A 20,671-nucleotide genomic window follows, 5' to 3' on the forward strand; every position below is an offset into this window, starting at 1 on the left:
TAGAACAAACATAACAGACAAATGCAAAAGATTTATTTATGGAATTATTATTATTTTTTTTTTTTGAGTATCCTCTTGCTGGCTATTTTCTAGGTCTGGGGCCAATCCCTGTACCCTGGCCAGAAACTACAGAAGTGGAACCATCTAGTGGAATGTTGTTGGACTGTCTTTTATTAAGGTTTTCCTGTAGTAATATTGTTCTACAGATCAACTGAATTTTATTTTTTAATTTACCAGCAGCTTTTTATTAAAACACCATTCTTCCTTACTTATAGTATAACATTTACAGTGTATGAAGGCTACATAAATAATATTCTACATTTAATGCTTTTTAATAATTTTTATAAGTCGTATCCCACCTCATGGACAACTTGTTGTTACAAACAGGGGTTGAAGTCCAGGGCTTGGTTGTTCAAAACGCAATTTACCTAATTCAGGATTAGCGTACATTTTGAATGCAATTTTTTAACATTTCAGTGGGTTTTCTGTTTATATTTTGTTGTCCAGTTTACTCCACAAACGCAAGCAAAAAAAAAACACTTTTACACAAGAGAAATTGAACCCTCAATCAAATATTTATCCTACTGTAGGTTAGTGTTAATCGGCTTGTGGACAAGTTGGTAATAAGAGATACTGAAAATAACTCCGCCTATTATGGTCTTTCACTTTTAGGACTCCAAATTGGCAAACAGTTACTAAAAATAAGTCCTGTGTATGATAACTACTTATGCAGTCACAAAGATTCTTGTTGTTTCTTGTCATAAATACCTTGTAATACAATACAGAAGACCTCACCGTTTTAAGATCTGTTATTATTAACAAATATTTGAGGCATAATAATAGAAACCTAATTATGTGACAAGTTTAGAAACAAAAACAAAGTACTTTGAATGATATATCAAAGTATAAATATGACATATTAAAACCTTTTACCGTTAACTTCTGAAACTGGTCCACCTTATTAATTATGCATAAGGAGTCCAATAGTAGAGAGAGAGAAGCCTTTATTTAAATAGGGTTACTCCGTCAGCTTTACAATAATAAGAGTAAAAGTGAGTCCGCTATGCGAACATGTGTGGACTTTCATTTGAATAAAAGTTGAAATTATGAATTAATCAATGAGTTACTGTAGCAGTCAACAACTTCAAATTTCGAATCGAGTAATTCGAGATACAAGGCGAAAAAACAAAGAACTTATCAATCAATTTATTTTTTACAAGACTGTTGGAAGAACAAAGTGTACTATTACTTGTCTTATGTACTACGCTTCAAGAAACACACGTTACCATTGCCGCTTGGGATGTCACGCAATGTGAATGAGCGTGGTGTGACCCTTTGTCACGTCGTTCACGACAAATGCATGCCTTTTTTTTTTTCATGCAAATAAAAACCTAGAATCCTACAAGAACAGCAGTTCTTAGACCGAAAGCCTTTCCTTACCGCTAGCAAGAAAGGATACTATTTTCATTAAAAAAAGAAATGTTGCGTGGAGCACATGAACCGTCTCGCATCGCTTGTTTACACAACCCTTACTTTTTGTGTAAAGTTTGTAAACAACTCATCGAAAAACTTATTTTCTTTCAATGAGTTCTTTTTTTAACCTTTTTGGAATAAGAGCGTTTCAATAAGCTTTCACAAATAATATCTTGGTAGCTTGCGTAGAAAGGCGGAGAAATATATTTTTCTGTTCACGAAATATTCACTTGAAGTCGGTGTTTTGAGAGGCGGCGAAGGACGTTATTTGAACCGACAATTAAATTATTTTGTCGCACGGTTTGGATATATGCATATTCTACGGTCCCATGTTATTTTTATTCTTATCATGACAATGTTTTAGTTCAGTTTTGAATACGACATCGGTCTTTTGTTAAATAAACTACTTGATAGAAATGGAGCAGGTGAATTATATCCCGGAGTCCAAGACAAGTAAAACAACATGATCAGCGAACTTAGACTGAACTTGTTTTTATACAACTCGTTGTGCATTCATTGTGTGAGGCAAAGCTAAATAAATAAATAACCAGACATTTGATTCGTTTTAATATGCGACTCAAAAATGCTCAAGCCGCACAGAAAAACAAACACTGCGGAAAGTGAGTCAAAAGTGTGAAAAAAAAGAAACGTGACCTTCGACCGCAGTTGTTCAGCTCATTAGATATGCGGCAGATTTCAGCCGTCGCGATTGTTATTTCACTTTTCATCTACGCCACCGCTGCCTTTAAAGTTCTTTCTTGATGTATATTTTCCAGCCACCACACGCTCTTCGAAAGATGTGTCAAAAAAGGCTTCTAGATTTAAGAATAAAGTGCGACATACTCGATACTGATCGAATTTCTGGGTTATTTCTGGGTTATTTCTGGTTTTTATATTCTGGGTTGGCTGCCCATCTCACCGAAACTTCGGATTCTCCGATCACTGTCGAAAACTTCCGAAAGCACTAACCCGAGTGATCACGGAAAGTGACCCCCCAATCGGAAAAAACTGCATGACAACAATGTGTAGACTTTAAAGTCCACACAAAAACTGTTATCCTTAGAGGCCCTAGTAAAAAGTAAAAATTAAAAAGTCGCTAAAGGTCTTACAATGTACCTAAAATGAAAGTTAAAAAGAGTAAGCCCTCGCTTGCCCCTTCCCCACCCCACCCCCAGTGTGCTTCATGCTAAGCAAAATAATATCAATTTTATGAAATTTTGTAATAGCCCAATTGCGATATTTTAAAATTCAGCCTAAAACAATAGACATTACTACTAGGCTCTGGGGAATAAACCCCACAAACTCTATAGTTTATTCCCGGAGCCTTGTATATGTTGTGGTTTAATTTTGTCTTTGGTTCAAAATTTTTCAAACCAATTTGGTTTTTATTTTTCATTGTCTCATATTCATTATCATAATCTGAAACAAAGGGCAATAAAAATCAAACTGGTTTGAAAAATTTTAAACCAAAGATAAAATTAAACCACAACATATATGTTGAAATTGGGTTATTGTCATTGCCAGTGCTAAACAGCTGCATTTACTACTAACTTTCCTTTTTGTTGAGCGTTGACCATCCATCCCTTAACTACCGGTACTAACAATCCTCCGAGTAATATCTGGACTGGATGGTAAATAAGAAGCGGTATGGAAATCAAGGAAAGATATTTGTATCCTGAAAATACAATCTTGAGCATTGGGATTCCTAAAGTGAGAGACTTGTGCGTTGAACAGAACATGATGGCCACTGTATCTGCAGGAGTGAACGACGAATCTTTCATGGTTGCTAGGGAGAATGTAAGCATTAGAAGGCAACATTGTAAGCATATAATAAGAACTGCTACTGCTACCAGGTCAGAGGAATCGATTTCTGCACTCTTGTGTGAAAATGTGTCACAGAACGTTGTATAGATTATTAGAAGTAAAACACAGCTGCTGATGGTTCCAAATGGCGGCTTGGCTTGCTCCATCCACTCTTTGATATACCGTCTGAGAAACTGACCAATCAAAAGTGGGACAACAACAGTCATTGATAACTGACCCACAATGGACAAAAATGGGACCGCAGATGAAGAACCAAGGAACACAAGCAATAAAAACGGAGTGACAAATATTCCCAGGAAACTGCCGAATGCCGAATTGAAGATCGCTGCCGCTTCGTTTCCTCCAACGGCTTTTGTCAATATCACTGCTGAGGACACAGGAGGAGGCATACAGCCGACCACAAGAAGACCTTTCAGGAGCCATTCGTTTAAGGTTGTAAGCTCTAAGAGCTTCACTAACAACGACACCAATCCCGGTACAAAGGCCAGTGTGAAGCTTTGAACGAAAACATGTAGTCGAACATTGCCCAGGGCGTTCTTCAGTTCCTCCGACTTCAAAGAAAGTCCACTGTTAAAAAATATGGCTGAAACCGCGATATATTTCACAGTGTATTCTGGCTTTAGAACACCGCCTTTTGCCCCAATGAAAGGTGCAAGTTTAGCTAAGGTGATAACCACAACAATTCCGATCAAAAACCAGTTCTTCTGTAGCTTTGCGAGCATCTTTTTGATTTTAATTCCTGCCGCTATCCGCCATTTTGAAAAGGAACGAAACATTGCCACGTGCAACGGTTGGTTGTTACATCGTGTAAAACCTCACATAATGTCCTGAAAAATAAAATTCAAGGCTTGTGCGCGCGTTCTCATTGGTTAAAATTCTCCCGGGGAAACGGAAATTCTTCGAGCGCGAGCACTGCTTGCCTCCAAGTAATCCTTTCTTTCTTTTTTTGTTAAAAAATTAAGGTGGCTGTTTCGTGGAAATTTATTATCTTCAACTAGTCCTTAAAAATGGGAATCCCAAAAATAGGCCGTGCTCATTACTTTGAATTATTTAAATTAAGGGTGTTTTATCAAGATATACTGTTGCTGTGGTAACCAGTAATGTCAAGAAAATACGCACAATTTATTTACCAATGATTAGGTATTTCGGTCAGAAAACTATTGTACGGTTTCTTGACGATAGTGGATAGCTAATTTTTTAACAATTTTTTATCATAAATTTGAATATTTTTATTTAATTTTTTGCGTCGACGAAGGAGAACGACTAATCGCGTCGTTGCCCGACGTCAGTCCCGCGGGTTCATGGTTCAGTCCCGCGGACGATCGCCTGATGCCAAACCGTTTGAGACTTTGACGCACGACCCGACCCGAGAGGGCCCAATCTCAGAATCAAAATGGATCGAATTTGCTGTAATAGCGGGATCGGTAAATAATACCGAAAATGTCATGGGAAGATATCATCAGGGAAGAAGTGTTTAGTCAGCCAGACTTACACTATTTACCTGCAACAAGTTTTGAAGGAACTGCTCATGTTTTTGAAGGAAGCCGTCTTGCGAGTGGATCCGTGAGGGGAGCGCCCTGGGTTCGTTAGGTGTGTAAATTTGTTATCTTGTATATTGTTAAGTTTTTTGTGAGCGGATGATAGAGCGACGGGAAGGGGTCGGGGAGGGGACGCGGGGCGAGGCGGGGAGCCGTTTCGATAGTAGAGAAAAGTCCGAACGCACCCGCATTGATTTACTAGTTTATTACCATTGTTATTTGTTTTTACCATTGTTGTAGCAGCAATTGCTAAAGACGAGTAGACGTCATCAAAAAGCTATAAAGTGTGAAAACTATTACTAGAAACCTTAATATTAACTGAAAGATGCAAAGATCCAGCGTAAAACTGAGGTTAGAACCTTTACGCGGTGTTTTGCTGTCAATTTGTGACGCCTGAAAAATAAAAAAGAACAAGGAAAAAAATAATTTATACAGTTTGCTATAAATAATTCATTCTTCTGAAGGAAAAAGTTCGGGAAACTAACTTTGTATCCAATAGCAACAGCTCAGCTCTCGGAAGCGCAAGGAAGCCCAAGAGCCACGTTTCATTTTTTCCCATCAGTCCTTGCAGGCTCAGATCAATCATGGCGACTTTCAATATTCTGAACTTGTGTATAGTAACAACCGTATTAGCTCCAGTTTTCACTTATGCAGCAAATTTCAAAGATGGAGATAGGGTAGGTAAACAAAAAAGTGTTTTTTTCTTCTACAGCAATGATATTTAAAGCGATATGTCCGTTTACAGGTGCCTTTGTACGTCAACAAAGTTGGGCCGTACTTCAACCCACAAGAAACATACCATTATTATTCACTACCAGTATGTCGTCCTGACAAGGTAAATACATTTCTTCATGATTTATAGCAAAGATTATTGAATAATAGATCAGTGAAAAAAAGAAGAGCGCTTCTCCAATTTTGCTAGAGGTCTTTCAAATGCCTTCGATCAGAATGATGCTCATGTAAGCAGCAGCCTTTGCCGTCCAGCTGCGTCTAGCAGATAATTTTTTGTCGACAGCTTGAAATGATCGATACCTCTAGATCTTAGTAATTAACAGTTTCCTATTCGTTTCTTTAGGTAGAACATCGCAGTTTAACACTAGGAGAAGTTCTGGATGGCGATAGAATGGCTCTTGCAATGCATGAAATCAATTTTAAACGTAAGTATTAATTACGTATGCTTTAATTTTAATTTAAATAATTTTACATCGATCTGTCGTGCAAAGTGCACTCATAAGGCTTTTATTTTCGTGGGTTCAGCTGCTAAAAACTCTTGCTTCTGTTAAATGTTGTGAATTTAATTTTAGTTTTGCCAAGACCAGCATCATTTTGTTTGTTTGTTTTTCGGTCAGTGTAAAATGCAGACTGCGGACTGCAGACTGCAGACTGCAGACCTCAGACCAGGGGTAAAATGCAGACTGCAGACCAAGGGTAAAATGCAGACCGAGGGTAAAGTAATGAAATACAAGTCACAAAGCCTTTTTTTCCCCCTCGGCTCTATTTACAGGTCAGACAACTTTTCACGAGCGATCACGAAAATGAACTAGATTTAAGGTAATTCAGATTTAATGCTGACACAAATTTGATCAAATTTAAGTTTTTGATACAGCAAAGGCATTTTAAAGATTTTTGTAAAACTTAAACTTCAGTTTACAATTAATCTTCTACATTTGTAAACCGGATGAAACTGAACGGTTTACAGATGTCACAGATCATTTAGAAAAATCAATTTTTTACTCGCCGACACAGCAGGATCACGTTGACAGCGATCATATTGTTCTGCGGCCACAGCTCTTTCAAGTGTTTTTAACTGGCACAGTTTAAACCCTTCCGCAGTTAAGTTATAAAAAAACGGATTTGCTTCGCTAACCGTCGTAATAAAATACCATAAAAATAAAAGGTACAAAACGTTTATGTTAAGCTAGCGGTAAACAAACGATGTGTCGAAAAGAAAGAAAAAGAAAAAGAGGCTGTTTTATAAAGGCTGATAGAAAGCCCAAGTTCTTTTGTAATAAACATGATACTGTCTGCTATTACTGTCTAAGAGCTTTGCTGTTTAATACTAGTGGATATTTTGTATTGCAAGTATCATTACAGCAAGGCGCCCAAAAGTGTGACCACTTTTAATTTATTCACATTCTTTTGTGCAGATTAAATCCAATCAAAAGCTGTGGATAGCTTGCAGTTGACTTCTGATTGGATTAAATCTGCACGAAAGAATGTGAATAAATTAAAAGTGGTCACACTTTTGGGCGCCTTGCTGTAAATAGTTTCCAACACTCTTTTGTTCCTGTTCTGCAGAGCCAGTTGAAAACAAAGAGCTATGTGTTGTGACACTTCAGACAAAAGAAATTGAGCAGTTACGAGAGGCTATTGAAGATCTATATTACTTTGAATTTGTTTTAGGTATGGTGCCTGATGATCAGTTTTTCTCTAGGAATCTGTCGTAGAAAAGACTATGTCCACCATCTAACAACCCTCCAAGTTAAGACCATTTTAGTCACCATGGCGACTAATTTGAACCAAGGTCGCCAGCCTGGCGACAAAATTGAGAGGAATGATTGAAAGCATCAGCTTAATTTGGTGACTAAAATTTTCACTGGCAACCAAAGCTTGAGTAGTTGGTGGCCAAATGGCCACTAAGGAAAAAAGTAAACTTGGAGGGTTGTCTAACCATTTGCAGAACTTTGACTCTCCATTGTCTGCGCTATATTTATCTTCTTTTGTATCCAGCCATCACCCTTTCCTCTTTTGGTTTAAAAGGCCTAAGTTGGTGTACTGTAACACTATTTATTTTATTTACTTCCAGTACAATGTGCATTTCTTGAAGTGTAGTTGTATCAAAAGTTCTTTTGTTATAATTGTTCTTTCACTTACACAGAATGGCAATCAATAACAACATTTAGTAAATATTGTTTCTTAATTTTTTTCTACAGATGATCTTCCTATGCGTGGCTTTATTGGTCATTTAGAAGAAAGTGGTTTTCTGCCTCACAGTCACAAAATCTTCTTGTGGGCTCACTTGAACTTTAACATTGAATTTAATGGAGATCAGGTACTGTACAAAAGTTATATTTTGCAGTAGAATCTGATACTGTGATCTGTTTAATGTCAGTACAAATGCTCTTACTATCACTAAGGTATGAAGTCGGTGGGATCTTATAGACTTAAGTCTGATGGGGGAAATTGGCTGGCGATGGGAACTGTTTTTTTTTTTATATATTTTTTATTTGTAATTATTATTTCAGATTATTTCAGCTAATGTTAGCACAGCCAATCATCAGCCAGTATCCCTTGATGATGTACAGTTGCCATTTAAAGTGCAGTTCACTTACAGTGTTTCATGGAGTTCTACTAAGTGAGTACAACAGACATACATGTATGCATTTCTTACAGTTAGTATTGAAGGAAGTGTGGTGGCATATTGGGGTTAGTGCATTGAAGGGTCGAAAAAAGTGCTGACAAGTCATCTGACAATAAGATTTTCTTGCTGGGCAAGAAACTTCATTCTCGCTTGCCTAATGGGCAAGGGCCCAGGCAACTCATCTCCTGACTAAATTGTACAAAAGTTACACGACGTGATAAAAGTTACAAGACGTGCTTCCAACTGCCCTGGTCAAGCAAACTCTGAAAGCCACTTGTTTGAAGGGCCAGATGGAAGTATTTTTTAAATCCTGAACTCTGGACCAAGTTTTCCAGGTTGAGCCTTAGGTGGGGTCATTGCATTTTGTTCTTGAACAAGACTGACACTGTACTCTCACATTGCCTCTCTCAACCCAGCTGTATTAATGGGTACTGGCAAATTAATGCCAGAGGTAACCCTGTGATAAACTAGCATCTCATCCAGGTTGGAGTAGGAATACGGAAAACTGGATAAGCTTTTGCAATATGGGTTGGCTCAATGCAGACCTTGTTATCAGGTGGAAAAGAGGGGGTTATAGGGGTGAAATATTTTACTGTATAGCACCATGAGCCATGGATATGGCACTATATAAATATATTTTTAATATTTTATTTAAGAGTGAATTTGACTTCCAAACATTTGATGAAATCTTTCCTTTTTGTTTTACAAAGTACTCCATACTCAGAAAGACTGAAAACCAAAGGAGCTGGAAACTTTTTCCCAAAGAGTTTAGAGGTAAGGGAATTATTGCTTTTACAGATTAACAATGGACAAAAGCTAGTTTTTACTAGCTTTTGTTACAATGTATCTTATCACTGCATGGCCCTGTTGATATAATGCTGGAAAACAATAATGTAAGGAACAGGCTTAGGACCAGGTTGTTCAAAGGGTGGATAGCACTATCCACCGGATAAATCACTATCCAGTGGATAGCATAGTTTGTTTTGCCAACACTTATCCACTGGATAGTGATTTATCTGGTGGATAGCGCTATCCACCCTTTGAACAACTGGGCCCAGATGGATTGTGGTGAGCCAGTCCGGAAGCTGGCTGTCTGGTCCCACACACTCTTTTTCCTTTAGTAGTGGTAGTTGATAATTAAATACTTTTTGACTTAGTTTGGTCAAGCAGAGCAGGGAAATATTTTATTCTTAGTCATTTTGCATAGATGCAGCAAAGCTCCTTACAGTATGGCCTTCAAATGAATATTTAATGCCAGTCCTCCTGCTCAGTTAATAAACTTGCTTTTAACCCCTTAATAGCAGAAGTAATTTAATAGCTGATTTCCCCTTCAATAGAGCGGTTTTCACTTATATAAGTGTCGCAAGCTAATTGCGTTTTCTTTGTTTTGCATTGCTACGTTTAATGATTGGCTTAAAAATCTCGCGCCACTTTCTCAGCCAATCAGAACTAAAACCAAAACCAATCGTGACCCGCCGCGCACGTTTCTCGCGCTTCGTGCCAGCTACATGTAGTGCTTCAAGTTTTGATTGGTTACTGATTGTCTGTGTCTTGTGATTGGCCAGAGTGATTACTTTGGCTTTGGTTTTACAACGCTCAATTGAAAACTGCTCTATTGCTAATTATGTTAACAGAGGTAGTGAAAATATAGAAAATCATTAACTGGCTAGCTGACAGTGAGAAACTGTTTTGATATACCACCAAATTTTCAGAACTAACATTATGGAAATCAGTAAGGATAATTAACATTTTGATAACTTTGTTTCTCTTCAGATTCACTGGTTGTCAATTATCAACTCTGTAGTATTGGTGTTCCTGTTGATAGGATTTGTTGTCATCATTCTGGTAATTTGACCTTCTTTCATTTTATTAATAATCTACTCAAGAGAGTTGAAAGCACAGTTGCTTGTTACACTCAGGGTCTTAAAATAACTGAGGAGAATATGCTGCCTTTGCAATAACATCGGCAAATGGTTAGATTGGGTTGATTCTAGTCTTAGGCCCCGTCTCCTGCATCTTCAGTGTTATGGTCAGCAGGGGACGTAAAAGAACCCACACACTCATCGTAAAGAGTAGGGCATGGAGTTCCCGGTGTTATGGTCTGGTCTTTGCCCCTTGTACTGTGCTTACTGTGAAATGCTCGGAGATATTAGCTGTATAAGCTACTCTTCAAATCCGAGGGTAAACAAAGTGATGATGATGATGATGATGATGATGATGATGATGGTTACGTGTGCTGGGCACCGGATCCAGTGATCCTGGTTTAAGCCCTGGCTGGGGCCACTGCACCGTATTCTTGAACAACACACACTACTCTCTCCACCCAGGTGTATTGGGCAATTTAATGCTGAGGGTAACCCTGTGATGGACTAGCATCCAATCCAGGTGGAAGTAGAAATACTCCTAGTCACTAATGCTAGAGAGACTTGGATAAGCTCCAGTCTTACCTTTTACTGGAGAAAATTTGAGATTTTGTAAAAGGAGTGTAGCCTTTGATGGACTAGCATCCCATCAACGAGAGTAGCAATACCTAAAAAATTCCGGTTATATAAGCCCCCTCTGCTTTTAAGCTCCCCTGGTTATAGGCCCATCTACCTGGAAACAACAAAATACATCCAGTTATAAGCCCCCCCCCCCCTCCCCCTCCCCCGGATCCTGGATATAAGTTTGGCTTACCATGCCCAAGATGCTATCCAACTTTATGTACCGGTATTTTAAATCTTAATTACCATGTATGGTATTTGATCATTATCTTGTTGTTTCTTCAGATGCGAGTCCTCAAGAGTGACTTTGCAAAGTATAACATATCTGATGATGAAGAAATGGATGACATTGGTATGTTAGAGCCTGACCATTTATCAAGTTTAAAAACTCTTTAAATTCATGGATAGGATAATAGTTCTTCTTTCAAACAGATGATTCCTCTTTGTATACTGTATGTTTAAAATGAATTTAAAAAACGTGTTTAATTTGATCCTTGGCTTGTCAATGTGGTCTTGGATTGTTGTACGACACGGAGAACAAATGGCACTCTTGGCAATTTTCATTAAGCAGTTTTACCTAGACTGTGCGAGCTGTTCAGGATGCCAACATGTGATAATGATAAGTAGATTAGTTATTACACAGACAGACCTCTAGATGGATGGACGGACAGACAGACAGACAGACAGACAGATAGACAGACAGACAGATGGAGACAGGCAGGCAGACAGACAAACATGCATGTAGATTTCATGTTATGTCCAGAATAGGTGTGCTTCATACCTTGTCTAAATAGCACTGACATCAGTAACACAAGAGAGCCCCTTTTAATTAACTTATTTGTTCCTGGAAGCATTTTCTTAAATATAACTTAATAAATTACAGATCAAGATGAAGTTGGTTGGAAGATCATTCATGCTGACGTATTCAGATTTCCGCCGTACAAAAGCTGGCTTTGTGCCATCCTGGGTGAGTTATGATTTTCTCTTATGACATGTTCATATTACGTAGCTGGGAAGGAGGTTAACAAGATGTTCCTTTATTTAATCTTCTGCATTTGGATTTGTAGGTTTTTTTAGGTTGACTGGCATCTCTGTAAGTGTGACCCAATAAGTAAAAAAATGCTGTTTCCATAACTCTGTTTGAGTCTAAATGTGATGTTACGAAGTTCCCATAAGAATGCAGACAATTGCAGAGAATAGAATGTGACTCTACCTCTCTAGATGGGCCTTCAGTCTAAAAGATCACTAAATATTCTCCTTGAAGCTCGATCACATTCATGTTTTCTCATGGCACGCTAAGAAAAGAAAGTGACTGCTCGCAGAATACTGCATTGTGTTCTTAGGCAAGACACTTAACTCGCTCACAGTGCCACTCTCCACATAACTCTCAAAAGATACCTGCAAATTTAATGCTGGGGGGGGGGGGGTAACCTTGCAATAGACCAGCATCCCATCCAGGGAGGGGTAGAATTAAATACTCCTAGTGGAGTAATGCTACCAAAACCAGGATGAGCTCAGGAGCGGATCCAGGATTTCAAAAGGGGGGTGGATGGCAGACCCGCCATCTTGGAAATTACCCACAAGACCCTGGGAACGAGGTTGCCATCAAACCTGAGCATCGATGGAGCACATGGCCTATATATGGGTTGGTAAGTGCGAACGTTTCCCTGCAAATTTCGCAATAATGAGCCAATAGATCTTACTTCGCCTCACTAGGCGTTGTCAAATGGCTTCCTTGCGAACTTTTGCGCGAAAAGTGGCGGCAGACGGCGAAACGTGGCGTAACAACAACCAGACATGAGCGAGAGCTATTTTTCTTTCTTTTTTTATTTTCTATTTCAAATAAAGTGACATTTCGAATTTTTTTTACTGAAAAATGGGGGGGGGGGGTGGATATCCACCCTATCCACCCCCCCCCCCCCTGTATCCACCCCTGGAGCTTCGGCCTAATAAGCCACAAGGCTCAAACACAGACTTAACCTTTTCTTCATTTATCAGAGTATGTTACCACCATTTGCATTGATACGCCATACCAGAAATCAAAACACCTGCGGAAACGTTTCCAAGATTCCCCTCAATCAAAGTTTGAAGGGGTTTCCGATAACATTTTACCCGATTGATCTCAAAAGTAAACTGGTGATAAATAAAATTTTATTCTGCGGCCAGAACTCCTTAAACTGTTTTTAACAGGTCTAGATTATACTCTTTTGTAGCTAAGTTGTCAGAAAGGGCTTAAGTTTGTTTCACTAAATCAGCTGGAAAAAAAAAACACACTATAAAAATTGAAGGTACAAAACTTTATGTTTAGCGAGCCATAAAACCTATCGCGACATTCTGTCTGGCACTGTCTGCTTCGTATTAACTTAATTTTTTGAAAAGATCTGTAAAACTGTTACTTTCATTTGGTTCACAAACACAAAAGACTTGAAACTTAAGGGAAAGTCTAGAAGAGATCTTAAAAATGCCTTTGCTGTGTAATAAAATTAAATTTGACCAAGTTTCTGTAGTCTTCTGTTGGCATAAAATAATTTATCGCCGGTTAAACTTCATATAAATCCTTCGTGCAAAACTACATTTCAAACTTTGATTGACAGAAATCTTAGAAAAGTTTCCGCCGGTGTTTTGATTTCTGGCGTCACGTATCGATGCAAACGGTTGTAATATTAATTTAAAACTATGCAACAAGTGCCATTTAAAGTCATTTCTTCCTATGGCTCCTTTATTGTGGCTGTCTAGGTGCTGGCTCTCAATTCATCATGCTGTGTGTGTTCATCCTGATGATGGCCTTCATGGGCATGTTTAATGTACATAGGTAGGGCCCTGTAGCTAGGGTGTTTTTATAACCAGGCTCATTATGTTGTGTTACAGGTGTGGGCTCTCAGTTTCTTACTCTTTGCTTTGGTATCATTTTTTTGGCTCTGCTGGGTTTGTTTAATGTGCACAGGTAGGAAAAAATAATTACAAAGAAAAAACTTTAAGCATTGTAACATCCTGCTTATAACTGTCCCACTAAAGGCTTCAGAGTGTTTCAGGCTCCTCTTTTATGTCCCCTTATCCTTATTTCTATATCTATACATCTACCATCAAGCCCCCATTTATAATCCCCTTATTATGACCCCCTCTAAGCCTTAAATTGTTTGCCTCTATGCCTCAGTCCCCCTGCTAAGCCCTCCTTCTCATTCCCCATTCTAAGTCACTATTTCTATACCCCTGGTCAGAGCTTTCCACTTCTGAGCTTCTCATCAAAGCCCTCACTTCTTAGTCCTACCCTCCCTCTGAGGCTCTCTCTTCTAACTCCCCACCTACCCCTCTCCAGCAATAATGTTTTTGGGAAGTAGGGATGGCACAGAGGTTTAAGTACTTGCATCTCACCAATGTGACCTGGGTTTGAATCCTAAACCTGGTGTTGTGTGGGTTAAAGATTGGTCCTCGTCCTTAGCCTGCTCTGAGGATTTTTCTACAGTTTCTTCAGTTTGCTCTCTCTCCACAAAATTTAACACTGCCAAATTTCAATTTAATTTTTGCCCCACAAGTTCTAGCTTTAAATACAACCACATATAAATACGGTTAATTTATTAAGTGTTTTATTCGTAATAAATCTAGGCAGACAGGATCTTCATTCTTATGATAACAAAAATTTCTTATTGTCTGTCCTACCTTGACAGTTAAAAAAAGTGTATTGTAAATGTACTTTTCTTATAAATGGAGAAAATGATTGTCTGTTTTGTTATTTTCTTAGACACGGATCAATGAACACGGCTGCTGTGTTATTGTATGCTCTGACCTGCTGTAAGTGATGAGTTATTTTTTGAATAAATATACAATTATTTTCTAGTTTCATTAATTTGCACAAGCTACATACAGTTTGCTTGTTTAGTAGGTCAATAATCTTCCTTTGTGTTAGTAAACAGGTTTTCTGCACTATTTTCCATTGGCTTCACTACAAAAGAACTGCAGAGTTTCCCATAGGCTCATTGAGTAACCATCTCAGCCTTATTTTATATTAACTATCCGTCATAAAGAGAGGGCAATAGGAAACAAACTGTTTTATTGGCATGGCCATAGTGACGTGTTTTGGGATCCAATTGAGCTTTCTGAGTTCAAGTCCTTTCCAGGTCATTGTGTTGTCTTTTCAGGCAAAACACTGGAATGCAAAGTGCCTCTCTCCACCCGGATGTGTATTTTAAAAATGAATACCAGCAAACTGATTGCTTGGGGGTTACCTTCAATAGACTGACATACAATCCATAGCAGAGTAGCAATGCTCCTAGTGGTTCTTTATGCTACTAAAAAAGGAAATAAAGGCTGGCCTGATGTGCTTGAACAGTGAACACAGCCTTTACCTTACCTTTATAATGTGTTGTTGTTTTGTTACAGGTATCTCAGGATATGTGTCCAGTAATTTCTACAGAAACATTGGTGGAACCAACTGGGTGTGGAACGTAGTCTTGACGACAAGTATATTTTCTGGTAGGTGTTGTAAGCCAATACATTATCAATAATAAAATTGTCTCCAGTGTTAACAAAACCAGTATTAAATCACTGTCTGGATAATCAGACTGACAGGGTTCTTGGTCAAGACATTTTACTCTTGTAATAAGTACTTCTCTCCACCCAGGTGTATAAATGGGTACCTGTAAAATAATAAAATAAAAAATAAAATATAAAATTATAAAATGAAAAAGAAAAAAGGGGGAAAGAAAAAAAAAAAAAAAAAAAAAAAAAAGGGATAAATATAAAATTATGTTGTTTATAGTGGTCATGCACTTAGCTTCATATCTCTACGAGATAGCTAGTTTACAGGCATGCCACTGAAACAGAGGAAACAAATATTTTGAATGAACATAAAGGTTAAAGATCCCAACTGGCAGGAGGCAGACTAGTTGGCTATTTACAAAGCGTGGTCGAGGATTTGAACACGGGACGACCGAGAAACAAGTCCAGCTAATGGCAAGGACAGGTCTTGAACTGGGAACCTCCAGATTACAACAACAGCGCCCTTAACCAAAATGCTGGGGTAATCCTGCAGTGGTGGACTAGAACCCTATCCTCTAGAGAGTATAAATACTCCTAGTCAGTCCATGTTATGGAAAGTAGGATAAGCATGGAAAGTGCAGGGTACTTTACCTCAATGCAGACTAAACCCTAGAGCCTAGTTAGAGACGTTTTAATGGCTATTAACCCATTTCTATTTTATTTTTTTTTACTTTCAGTGCCATTCTTTGTGATCTGGAGCGTCATCAACTCAATAGCTTGGTATTATCAATCCACTCAAGCTCTGCCGTACACCACCATTATACTACTGATGCTCATCTGGCTGATTGGTAAGTTTCTGTTCTAAACAAACAGCCATTCAACAATTTTTGGTAGTTTTGGAGTTTGTCACAGTGCACAATGACTAAAGAGACCCTGCCAGGGTAACTTCCAACAAGTAACATGGCCCAAAAAGTAGCGACAGCACATAAAATTAAATTGCGACAAATGACTACCCTTTTGGAAAAAAACTTAAATTCTGATAAGGACAAGTAATTTTCCTTCAATTTTGCTACCAAAAGTGACACAAAGTTTGATAAAACAGCGATGCAGTGCATTTTTAAGTTTAGACAAGTGTCACAAGAACCCCCCTGGAAGGGCCTCACTATAGGGTGATGGTGGCCGGGGGGGGGGATGGTGGTGTGCAGTAAAAGGAAATACATGTATTACACAGGGCTGACTAGTAGGTTTCAGTAGATAGTGTTTTAAAAGAAAGTGTGAAGCCAAACTGGAATTCCCAGAGGGGTAGGGTCAAACCAAAAAACCTTCTATGGAAGGGACATGGATATTTTCTGGAACAACACATTAGCATCCATCCATGGGAGCTAGTCTTACTGTAACTTCTAAAAAAAACCACAACAAACACACAGCACTTTAAATACTATATTTGTTGCTGAACAAACTCATATTTGAACATTCTTCCCTCATGTGCAACTGTCCCATTATGGATGTAACCAATGTGACCCCTGACACACCAAGAACTTTGGTTTACAGCTACTGGCTTTCCATTTTAAGTTACGTTCATCAATCTTTATCGCACATTAAAGAAGAGCTCCTAATGAATCACTGATCTAGAAAGTGGAATTACTAGCTTCCTACAACTTGGGCCTTGTGACAGGATTAAAATTAATGGTGTTTGTTTCCCTTGGGAAATTTTTTTTGCAAAAGCTACATTTGTTTGTTTTTTTCTTTTTCAGTTGGCTTCCCTCTGACCATTCTTGGTGGAATTTTTGGCAAAAACTGGGCAGGCAGCTTCAATGCACCATGTAGAACAAAGAATATTCCAAGAGAGATCCCACCAATACCATGGTAAACAGCTAAATGTTACCTTCTGAAGCCCTGGAGTATTGTTTATTTTTAAGCAGTTTACAATCAGTCTATCTGCCATCATGTTTATTTAACTCATTCACTGCAATTGTCTAAAATCATATGCCTGCGATACATGTAGAGATCTAATTGATAATTGTGTTGCTTGATATTCTGTCCCTAACACGTGATATGATCAGATGCAGCCAATGTATGTTATGTAGTATCTCAACTTTGTATTTCCTTAGTACAGTGGTCATGTATCCCATTAAATCCCTCTGAACTCTTTCAGACTTCACTGCAACTTCTTTACTATTTACCTTGTGTATCAGACTCACAGTTCTGTTTTTTTTTTTTTTCAGGTATCGAAGCACCGTTGTTAGGATGGTTGTTGGTGGCTTTTTGCCATTCAGGTTTGTTTATTTGTTTGTTTTTAACCGCAGTTTATTATTAATCCAGAGGAGTTCCATTTATAGTAATTTAAAGAAAGAGACTGTATGGACAGTATTAAGGTGGCTCATAGTAGTTTAAATATGCCTGTCTTTGGCATTCTATTGCTGCTACACCGGTAATGTTGAGGTTTAACTTTTAGAACATCCTTGTAAAGGTTTAACTAATAAACAAATTGGAGGCACTGTGACATCAAACTTTGTTGCCATGGCAACTACAAAAGTGGTCAAAGATACCTTATTTTTGACCATTTGAGGCTAATAACTCTAAAACTAGACGGTAAAAGTTTTTGTTTTTCATATATTTTTGTCTAAAGGCCAAAAGAAACAATCTGACATTTTTAAAAAAAATTCTGTCAGAAATGTTCAGAGCCACCTTAAATTTATGCAAAAATAACGTAGCTCCGAATCCTTTTGACAGATTTCTTTAAAAATTTGCAAAAATGTTTATTTTGTCAGTTGGATAACAATATGTAAAAAAGAAGAACTTTCACCGAGTACTTTTTGAGTTATTAGCCTCAAAAGGTCCAAAATAGTGTATCTTTAACCTCATATGACGTTGCCATGGAAACAGATTTTGACGTCACTATGACCTCAAATTGTTTATTGGTAAATGTTGTTTACGTTTGTGCTTAAAGATTTTCCTTAACATTATTGGTATAGCTGTGATAGAATACCAAAGACGGGCATGTCTAATTCTGACCAAACTATTACGAGCCACCTTAAAATAATCAAGTTTCACACACAAGGCGATCATCAGACTGAGGAGTTCCAAAAAAGGACCTGTATAAGGGAAGAAAAGAACAGTAATGAGAACTGTCAACTTTTTTTAGTTGCATTCAATAAGTTCCTCTATATAGACTTTTATTCTTATTTTCATTTTGCAGGGGCTTGTGATTTAAACAGCTTATTACCTAACCATAAAGGTCCATGTATAAGCCACACCTTTTTCAAGTCATAAATTGGGGGTGCAGCTTATTCTATAGGTGTGACTTAAACATGGACTTTTATGGTAACTGTGATAATATTTTTCTAATACAGTGGAATCGCGATTTCTTGAACCCTCAGGCTATGTTTACACAGGACCAGTCCGGAACGGATCCGGTCCAATTTTGAGACTGGATAGGCCTTCTGTTTGCATGGGACCGTTCTGGAACCGGTCCGGAATGGATCCATAACTGGACCTGCAAAAAAGCAGTCCAGTTTTGGATCCATTCCGGGCCAGTTCCAGAAAGGTCCCGTGTAAACACCTGGATTTGTTCCAAACGGTTCCGTGTAAACAAAGGCTGTTCTGGTCCGGTCCAGTTAGGTGCGGTTCCGGTCCGGTCCTGTGTAAACGTAGCCTCAATGTCTCATGCCTCCCCATAACTAAAGCAAAATTCATTTCCTTTGGATTTGCCTCACTAAGTCAAACACTGCAATTTTACACCCAATTTTGCAAAGTCTCTGATTTCTCAATCTAATTTTCTTTTCCCTTTGAGGTTCAAGAACCTGGGATTCCACTGTACTTACAATCTATGTCTCACTTCTTTGCAGTGCTATATCAGTGGAGCTGTACTACATCTTTGCCACTCTGTGGGGACGTGAACAATACACATTGTACGGCATCCTGTTCCTGGTTTTCGTCATCCTCCTTAGTGTCACTGCCTGCATCTCAATCGCCTTAACGTATTTTCAACTTTCAAGTGAGGACTACCGCTGGTGGTGGCGTTCTCTTTTGTGTGGAGGGTAAGTCTGTTAAAGTAGAGCATTGCATCTTTTTGTTGTACAAATATAAACACTTAATTTGCCTTTAAAACAATAAAATATTTTATGATCATACTCCGGTTAGTTGAGTACAAAGGCGATAATGTTATTCAAAACCGGTAGTAATAACGCACAATATTTTTTTCTGTAATGTTGGGGTTATTACCTCAATTTGGCACAAAATGATTATACACCTGTAGATATTTATTTGCGGACATCATCAGTTCTGAAAAGCAGACCATTTTTCACGAATGAAGCTCATGGAAAACTGTGAACTGTTCAAAATCCTTGCTAAATGACTCAAGCATTCTGTTCTAAACAGGTGTCAAAAAAAATCCAGACTGTCAAAATAATTCCGGACACCAAATTAACAAACGTATGGTACGGTATGTAAAGTATATTATACGTAAAAATCGTAAAATGTCAGTTTATTATCCGTATGATCCAGTGTTTCGCTTGTAGTTCTAAATACAGAAGTTCTACACAGTCTAGAGCTTAGAACTTCTCTCCATAAAGCGCAATCAAGTTCTTACAAAGTGTATTTCTCTGCAACCACGTCAAGCGAGACCTCTGCCAAAGTTCAATTCGTAAACAATCAAACACATCGGGTACCAAAGGGATGCTGTGAGTTAGTTTTCCTGTATTAAGGCAACAAATGGATTTTCAAACACTCGGCGAATTTTTCCGTGGTATTAAAAATCAAAAAGTGCAAACTGCTGTGAACGCAGTGGACTCCTTCGCTGTGGACACATTTAGCGCTAAAACAAAGTTTTTGCGGAAAGAAATTTTCCCAGCTGTCAGCATCATTATAACGTCTGTTCTCCCGGCCACTACTATTAATAGTCAATCGGAAACCAAAGAACACTTTTTAGCTATAAAAAGGCTAGCGAAAAACGGGAAAACTTCGTAAACTTATCTGCAAACAAAAAACCACTCAAATGCGCCGGCCATCGGCATGGAACTAAACACTTTTTATTCTTTAATCGGATAATTTGCTTACCTCATTTATATGAGTTTTGCGGAATTCCAACACAAGAAACATCAACATTAACTGAATGTAAGGTTCGTCCACTATCCCTTTTCCAAGATTTGAAGTATTGAAGGCAGTTTATAACCCGCGGCGTGGCGTGTAGATTTGTAATAAGGAATTCTGTTGCAGACAGAGCGGCTAGAATTGTCAACATCGGAATCCTTTGTCCTTCTCCTCTAGCAACAAAACCAGACAAGCGAAACAAAAACATCGGAAATTCCGTTCTAAGTTTTCTCGTAATGCGTCCATCAACAAACAACAAGTGCAAACTCCTCGTGGTCAGATCATGCCTTCTTTGGTCAAAAATGCCAACAGCGACTTCAACAAAACTCTCGTAGCTAAGCGAATGCCATTATATTTGCCTCTCTAAATTCTAATCTTCAATCTCCCCGTTTTAATGGTAACAGTAGAGCATATTTTTATACAGC

General features: G+C 38.3%; 2 protein-coding genes across 3 annotated transcripts; one reads left to right on the top strand and one right to left on the bottom strand.

The window, feature by feature from the left end:
• Nucleotides 1-153: 153 nt before the first annotated feature.
• Nucleotides 154-4,185, bottom strand: LOC144665868 (sodium/bile acid cotransporter 7-A-like). The gene has a single exon (XM_078527147.1). It carries the CDS (start codon nucleotides 4,071-4,073, stop codon nucleotides 3,000-3,002), a length of 1,074 nt encoding a protein of 357 aa, XP_078383273.1. The 5' UTR covers nucleotides 4,074-4,185; the 3' UTR covers nucleotides 154-2,999.
• A 1,202-nt stretch (nucleotides 4,186-5,387) lies between these two features.
• On the top strand, nucleotides 5,388-20,102 carry LOC144666889 (transmembrane 9 superfamily member 1-like). 2 transcript variants are annotated; one of them, XM_078528320.1, is made up of 17 exons: nucleotides 5,388-5,512; nucleotides 5,581-5,670; nucleotides 5,911-5,992; nucleotides 7,134-7,238; nucleotides 7,769-7,887; nucleotides 8,081-8,190; nucleotides 8,907-8,970; nucleotides 9,970-10,041; nucleotides 10,965-11,031; nucleotides 11,563-11,646; nucleotides 13,416-13,491; nucleotides 14,419-14,468; nucleotides 15,057-15,149; nucleotides 15,893-16,003; nucleotides 16,910-17,021; nucleotides 17,381-17,431; nucleotides 19,004-20,102. In XM_078528320.1, exons 1-17 carry the CDS (start codon nucleotides 5,420-5,422, stop codon nucleotides 19,197-19,199), a joined length of 1,575 nt encoding a protein of 524 aa, XP_078384446.1. In that variant the 5' UTR covers nucleotides 5,388-5,419; the 3' UTR covers nucleotides 19,200-20,102. The 2 variants fall into 2 exon arrangements, with proteins under 2 accessions (XP_078384446.1, XP_078384445.1); XM_078528319.1 differs by lacking the exon at nucleotides 13,416-13,491 and adding an exon at nucleotides 13,548-13,623.
• Nucleotides 20,103-20,671: the final 569 nt, after the last annotated feature.

This window comes from Oculina patagonica, chromosome 9, assembly GCF_052425735.1.
Source record: "Oculina patagonica isolate OP01 chromosome 9, crgOcupat, whole genome shotgun sequence".
Lineage (NCBI taxonomy): Eukaryota > Metazoa > Cnidaria > Anthozoa > Scleractinia > Oculinidae > Oculina > Oculina patagonica.

What these genes read in the sequence shown, in the direction of transcription:
- LOC144665868 (XM_078527147.1), bottom strand. Translation starts at nt 4,073, where the DNA reads ATGTTTCGTTCCTTTTCAAAATGGCGGATAGCGGCAGGAATTAAAATC.
- LOC144666889 (XM_078528320.1), top strand. Translation starts at nt 5,420, where the DNA reads ATGGCGACTTTCAATATTCTGAACTTGTGTATAGTAACAACCGTATTA. An exon ending in GGCATGTTTAATGTACATAG is followed by an intron (nt 13,492 to 14,418) that starts GTAGGGCCCTGT and finishes TTATTTTCTTAG; the next exon opens with ACACGGATCAATGAACACGG. An exon ending in ATTGTATGCTCTGACCTGCT is followed by an intron (nt 14,469 to 15,056) that starts GTAAGTGATGAG and finishes GTTTTGTTACAG; the next exon opens with GTATCTCAGGATATGTGTCC.